Source organism: Limulus polyphemus, unplaced genomic scaffold (genome assembly GCF_000517525.1).
Source record: "Limulus polyphemus unplaced genomic scaffold, Limulus_polyphemus-2.1.2 Scaffold6974, whole genome shotgun sequence".
Taxonomy (NCBI): Eukaryota; Metazoa; Arthropoda; class Merostomata; order Xiphosura; family Limulidae; genus Limulus; species Limulus polyphemus.
This window is the reverse complement of record NW_013672584.1, coordinates 38,866-46,111: the sequence shown is the minus strand read 5'-3', so window position 1 is coordinate 46,111 and position 7,246 is coordinate 38,866. Positions and strand designations below refer to the sequence as shown.

The 7,246-nt window shown below is 32.1% G+C and overlaps 1 protein-coding gene across 1 annotated transcript in view; it reads right to left on the bottom strand.

Annotated features, from left to right (window-relative positions):
- Positions 1 to 254: 254 nt before the first annotated feature.
- The window catches only part of LOC111089669, a gene marked incomplete at its 3' end in the record, with an annotated part of 8,959 nt that continues 1,967 nt past the window's right edge, over positions 255 to 7,246 (bottom strand). Inside the window, exons 2-5 of the mRNA XM_022402578.1 lie at positions 4,267 to 4,391; positions 1,076 to 1,135; positions 652 to 717; positions 255 to 441 (exon numbers count right to left, since the gene is read on the bottom strand). Of these exons, the coding sequence (XP_022258286.1) occupies positions 255 to 441; positions 652 to 717; positions 1,076 to 1,135; positions 4,267 to 4,391 (438 nt within the window). The remainder of the gene's footprint in view (positions 442 to 651; positions 718 to 1,075; positions 1,136 to 4,266; positions 4,392 to 7,246) is intronic.

Here is a 7,246-nt window from a genome sequence, read left to right as displayed (position 1 = left end):
TGTACCAGGTTAACGTTTAATATTATTTATGATTTTAAGTTAACACATGTTAAAAACAGTTTAATACTAACAGTTCTACTAACTGCCACAGTGCCAGAACAAGTTGACACATGTTAAAAACAGTTTAATAATAACTCTAGTAGTAATAATTTTACTAACTGCCAGGGCGAGTTGACAACTATTAACTGACACTCAAGCTTAGAAAATAAAAGTTAGTACTTAATAAATTTACAAGTTTAAAATGCTAGACTTACCAACGAGGTTCAACAGTGTAACATAGTCACAGAAGTATGTTTGTTTATCGTACACGGTTTCCATCCAGGGAGGCCAAGAACACAGATCCACCAAGTGGATTATATAGTCCCTAAAGTTAGGGTTACAAGCCACATCCTCAGTTAGTTGTTTCAATAGTTCACAAACCTGTGAAATCGTCCTCAATAACTACATGTCGAACAAGTTAAGTAGTTCATCTTATAAGCGTTATGTTTCCACTATAATTTGTTTGTATATTAAGTTAGTGAATATACGAACTTTAAGTGTTTTTTTATTTTATTTTTGTAATTTTAATGTAGATTCAAGAGACAAAATTTATCAAATTCAATGACCCTTGCTGTTTATCATAACGTTTGGATAATGAAAAAAAAAAGATACAAATCCATCGGTATTAAGTTTTTGAACTTTTTCCAATGCCCTCTGGTGACGACTGTGGAGGTTTCGCTGTTGAAATAGAACACAGGAAACATTTCATTTACCAATACCTTCTATTTCTTTAACGTTAATTAAATAGTTAAATAATCACAATTAATAAAATATAAGTTTTATAGGTAAGTACTGGATTGGTCAATAGACAACTGGGATCCATGGGAATGTAGAATCGTAGAACTTAGGATCCAAATCAGTCCACGTATTGCATACGAATTACAGACTTAGGATTTCCTTTGCTTTGTACAAAAAAAAAAGACACTGAAGATAGCCTAAAGTCGATGAAATGCAGTTTTTAGTTAAGAAAACGAGCTTTGTTATTTCATTATTTTACTAGTAAAAGTAAAAAAAAATAATTAAAACTTAAACTTACGCAATGTTGATCTGTTAACAAACATGACAGCTTCTGGATACTCTGGTCTCGATCTTCGGACTGAAAAAGTTGTGAAAATCAAACAAAACAAACACTAATTATCTTACAAATTAAGTTAATCTTTAAATCACCCATTTTACTACAGTCTCCACCTCTGGAACCATAATGAATATTAGGTATAATCATACCAAATACATTTCTTATTGATCTGATTTCATGTTTCTAATTAAAATAGAAAACATCTATGAAAAGAGAGGTATTGTTTTCCTTATTTAATCAGTTTCGTTATATTTTTGAAAATATGTGTTTGTTTTAGAAATTAGATCAAGGCCACACTGGGCATTCTGGTACGTTCACCGCGGGGAATTGAATCCTGAATTTTAGAGTTGTAAGTCAATAAACTTACCGCTGTCCCACCCAGATATATGTTTAACTTAACTCAGAATATTTCGAAGAGAATTTTAAAGTTTCTTACAGTCAGGAAAGCGTGTGAGTTTAATAAATGCGTTGACTAAGGCATCTGCTATTTTATGTATAGTGTTCGGGAGTATGTAACACTTTAACTGCACTGATTAAGTCATCTCTGTTTTATGTAGGTCGTATTTGGGGCGCCCCATATCTGCGAACATACAACGCTAAAAGCCGCGTTTCGATACTCGTGGTGGGCACAGCACAGATAGTCCATTGTGTAGCTTTGTGCTTAACTTCAAACAAAATACATAAAACAAACGTAGTTGGAGGTATGTAATATCTTACATCGTAGTGACATTTAACATTTAAACACACTTATACGAAGCTTATATTGGAATTTATAACCACTGTATTTCTTCAGCGTATCTTATAAAACAATGACCGATGTATACTTATTTTTATCTTTTAAATTTTATAAAAATATTTACTAAAATGAAAAAAAAATGTGTACACAATTTCTCATTCAGTTTATTTAACACAAGCAGGGGAAAAATCACAGCATGGAAGATATGTTTTTCTAATAATAAAAACACGTTACCGACGTATCTAATAATACAAGCATATTAATAACAGGAGGCTATGTTTCTCTAATAATAAAAGCATGTTAATTACTGGAAAGATATATTCCCTAATTATAAAAGCATGTTAGTTGCAGGGAGGTTATGATTCTTCCATAATAAAAATATGTTAACACTTTTCCCATACTTTTTGCAATTTCAAGTCTGCTTCAAATGCAGCACCAATCCTAGTGTGAAAGGAAACAGGTTAGGTTGTATTTTAAAAACTTGCCAGACTTTTCATCAGTTCTTATATAAAATTATATTATTTTGACTACTTGTTAAAGTGAGTGAGTGTTTGGTTATAGCAAAGACACATCGGGCTATCTGCTGTGTCCACCTAGGGAAACTGAACCCCTGATTTTAGCGTTGTAAATCCGAAGACTTATCGCTGTCCCACCAGGGGACCCTTGTTAAAGATATGAAAACCAAAATTCTACATCTGATAGACGTGAAAGTGACCCATTACATTTCAAGTAAAAGTTCACAAAAACTATTTCTATGTCTGTATAGGTACAAAACATGTTAGCTACAGGAAAATGTTTTTCAAGGAAACAACCAGTTGATAAAGTAATGGTGAGCTGAGAGGCTCAGCCTTACCCCTCAGTCAAGAAAATCGTTAAGAAGAGTCCCCTAGCAGTATGGAACAAGGGGTCTAGGGGCGATGAAATAATATTCTAGAATAGTTAAAATTTTGTGGTTGTACTACAGTGACCAGCATAAGATTATAAGCGAAATCTGATCTCTACCGGCCAAGACTACAATTGTCGCTAACTAAGATGACAACTAAGAGATGGCGAATCTTGTCATGCAAAGTCGTCTAAGGTCGTACTCCTCTTTAATACGTGATATGTATTCAGTAAGATGTTGTACTGGGTAGTTAATTTTTAAAGTTTCCTAAGAAGAATGACTTAGTTGGTTTGGCACTGGGTCCCTATACTCCTGATTTCTGCTTTAACCTCTGAAAACAAATACACATTAACTTACCTTACAGACTAGAACTGGATACGTGCGAAAGTAACAAAGAAGACCTTATTTACCCGGAAGGAAATAATCAGTCTATGTATTTTCCAGCGTTTGAGTCTTAATGCCACAACTAGGACTTTGGAATAGCCATATCGTATCTTGATTGTCTGTCATTCCTATTTCATTCATTTATGTCATATTCACACTATTTCTACCATTCTAATTAATACATAGAATTTATTATGCGGAAAAGTCAATTTTTGCAATGTTATCTCAGTAAAGTTGTGTGAACGCTTAAAAATGTTTCGAAACTAGGTCAAGGTGCTTCATTGGTCTAAATACCACACTTTATATAATTCACATGAAAAATAAAAATAAATTTTGGGAGTTCTCTGTTAAGTCGAGCATCACTATTTGTAGGTTATTAAGTATTTCTAATTCAAATCCTTTATGTCATAAATTATTTAAAGAGCGTAGATAGCTCACCTGCGATAAAGTGACTGTACAGTGTAAAGGTTTGGTATTAGTACATACAAAGCACATTTTTTGAGAGTTTTAATTTGATGTTTCTAAGATATAGTAATCGTAAGTTTTAAACTTAAATCTTGCAAACATCAGTTTCCATTAAACTTAATAATTGTTTAAGTAACGCAACTTCGGATGGATAAAAGCTTGATACTTCATTCACACAACTTTATTATTTGGTAAACGTAGGCAAACTATAACAAAGCATTAAATATTAGGCTTCTGAATAGTTTAGGCTATACTTAATTATGCTTATTCAGTTAATATTATAAATAACTTTCTTTATCAATTGACATCTTTAAATATAATAAGGCTTATGAATCTTTAGCATTCAAAATACAAGTGTCAATTGAAACGCTAAATGAATGTATATTAAACTTTCATAAACTTAACTAAATTGAGATATATCTATATGATAAAATACTGACTTAAGATTTAACTTGGGCCTATTTTATTTTGTTGGTAATTGCTAAATCTATTGTCATATAGTCCAAAGCCGTAGGCCTTTTTTGAAACACGAAAATCATAGATGTTTAGGCCTTAGAGCCTAACTTAAACTTATTAGGCCCATTATGGACTAAAAAATTGATAAACCTAATGCATTTTCATCAGCGACTGTTTGAATGTCGCCTGATGAGGGTCTCAGACCTGAAACGCTATTGAACAACTCACCTTATTGGTTAACATCTTTCTAATAATACACTTCTTTTTTATAGTTTCTAACTCTTTTGAGTACGACTTCTTTTCAGTGTTTGCTTTAAACACCGCTAAACGCACACAGTCCTTAAGTGGCGAATCTAAAAAAAAAATATTTGTTATAACTGATTGAAACTTAATTATTTTTGTATATAAATATAGTTTTATCGATACTTATATTGCTGGCTTTGAAGGTTGTTTGAAACTTGTTCAAAATTCTACGCTAAACCAAAACACTTAATTTCATTGTATAAGCAATAGAGGTAATAATAGCTCTACATACATGTAATTCATCTTTAAGGTAATTTCTTTTCTGAAGCATTTTCATAAATCTATATAAGTATAATAGTACTGTCTGCTTTCTGTTGTATGTCCATGTAACTACTTCGCAGGGTGTGAAAACTGGTATGGAGGTCCATCAGGTCCATGCAGGGGTACATAAAAATTTCAGTTTTGCATTTTGCTTTTTTTATGGGGTTTCTAACCATTTGGTTTAGAGATTCATTGGGTCCATGGGGAAACGCATACAAATTTTCAGTTTTGCATTTTGTGGTTTTTATGGATGTTTTTGTGTTTCTACCACTACTTCGCCCCCTCTCAGTGGATTTTCACCAAATTTGGCATGAATGTTTGTTTGGCCCATGGAAAAATACATACAAATTTTCAGTTTTGTATTTTGTGGATTTTATGGGCGTTTTTATACTACTTCGCCCCCTGTTGATGGATTTTCACCTAATTTTCTACTGTGTTAGCATTTCGGAAGAGATAAAAAAACTCTTCTAACCTGGCTACTTTAAAACAGCTACAATTGGATTGAAGCTGTTTTAAATGACAGTCCTAAGCCTACTACGGAGAGTGAAGGAGTTTTCTAAGTATTTTATTCTATGGTTTTAATTGATCTGGTTAGATATAAAGGAAGCAACTTTTCATGTCCTAATATAACCTTTCATTAATCACGAATTTACATAAATTTCGTCCAGGTGACCGGTATTCCAATTAGTTTATAACATAATATATCATGTTTTCAGCTCACATTTTTAGAAAACGTGAACCAAATGAGAATTTTCTATTATATTTTTGTTTTAGAGCAAAGCCACATTGAACTATCTGCTGTGTTCACTGGGGGACAACCAAATGAGAAAGAATGTATCTGTTAACATTAAACTGACATCAACATACTAAATCATTAGTTTCTTTTGAGTTTACCTACTGTAACGAATTTATCACTATGTATTTATTTTTAATATGAACGTTGTTTGGATTGAATTTGCATTTAGAAATATGCGTGACTTGTAGTATCAGATATGTGTTGCGTACAACGAATTTGTTATATATTTATTTTAATGTCAACGTTTGTTTCGAATAAGTTTATATTTGAGGGTGTGTCTAGCTTACCGTGTTAGTAACGTATGGCGAAACTCCCGCCAATTCTCCAAGATTGTGAATATTCGTGAACACAAGAATCAACAATACATCCACTTCCGTAACCGGTATTATCAGAAGTTTCTAGAAAATGTATCTCGGCAATAAAAACAACAGAGAACAGACATGTCTGCTAGGAAACTATTATAACCGTCTACGCTATAAACTGTGATTTGGCTAACCCTTGCCAACAGGAAAATATAAAACATTTGACCTGGAACAGTTATAACTTTGAACGTCAGTGAATTATCATCAAACGTTATTATATGTACGAAACTATTATCGATTTCTCATCGGACATTAGTGGTTTTATGAAAATATTATCTTACTTCGACAGTCTAACAATTCAGTGACTGACAAAGCTAGCTAGCCTCCCAATAATTGTACATCGACTTCAAATTAACTCGCTGGATATCAAGATGACTCTGAACTAGGAAGACGATTTTAGGCTATTTGTAAGTTAGTGAAACTTTGTCTGTAATAATTAATCATAATAGTTGCTATTGTAAATTATAGTGTTGTATATATATATATATATTTTAGTGTTTAGAAATATGCCGATATTTTATTTAATTTATGCTATTCGCCAACAATATTGATTCACACCGTTTTTGTTTTTGACACAAGTACGTTTTAATATTTCAGGGTACAGCTCAACTATTAAGAGTTAAATTATTTAACGCGGTCTTGGATCATTTCAAATTCTCAATACGTAACAGGGTTTAGATCTTAAAAAGTTTAAATGCTCAGAATTTCTTTGAAATATTTAGCCACAAGTATTGTGTGTTCTAACGTTACCCATTGTGTTAATTTGTATTCTTGGATTAAGAAATTATAAAGATATAAATAGTTTGTGAGTAAGCGGCGATCTTGATTTTTTGTATAGGTATTTCTTGTGAGCAAATGCAATTTTTCATAAATGATTAAACGTATGATTTTAATGAGTATTGATTGAACCATAAGTTATCCACTTGGATTCATGCTGTTTTATGTTAACACTTGCTTTATTTGAATTCCAAACTGAATTACTCTATCTGGTTAAATATTATTATCGGGCTATATATTTGTTAGTCTTCAGTAAATGATTTTACAACATTTTTACAGTGTTCCGAGTGATATCTTCACTAGCGTAAAACAAAAACTGTTTATTCATAAACGACGATTTTGATTCATTATTTGTATATTTATTGAAGGTAAGTGTAATAGTGGTTATATGGAATATAAAATAAAATATGCTAGAAACATAACTGGTCACTGTAGTCTTGTTTACTTGATAACGTATGGGGTAATGTTTATAATTACTTCAGACTAGATAATTTTGACGAGCCAAATATTTCATTAATTTTTCTTATACCCAGCATCTGAGTGTCACGATTTCAATATTCATCCATTTTCTGCTTTATACTGAAAGAAAACTATTCAAAGATATTGTTGCGGCAGCGAGTCACATGACTACTGTGACGCAACGTTTCTAGAACTATCATGTACTTTGGCGAATGCTCTAGTATTTGCTAGATAGGGTAGGCTGGTATAT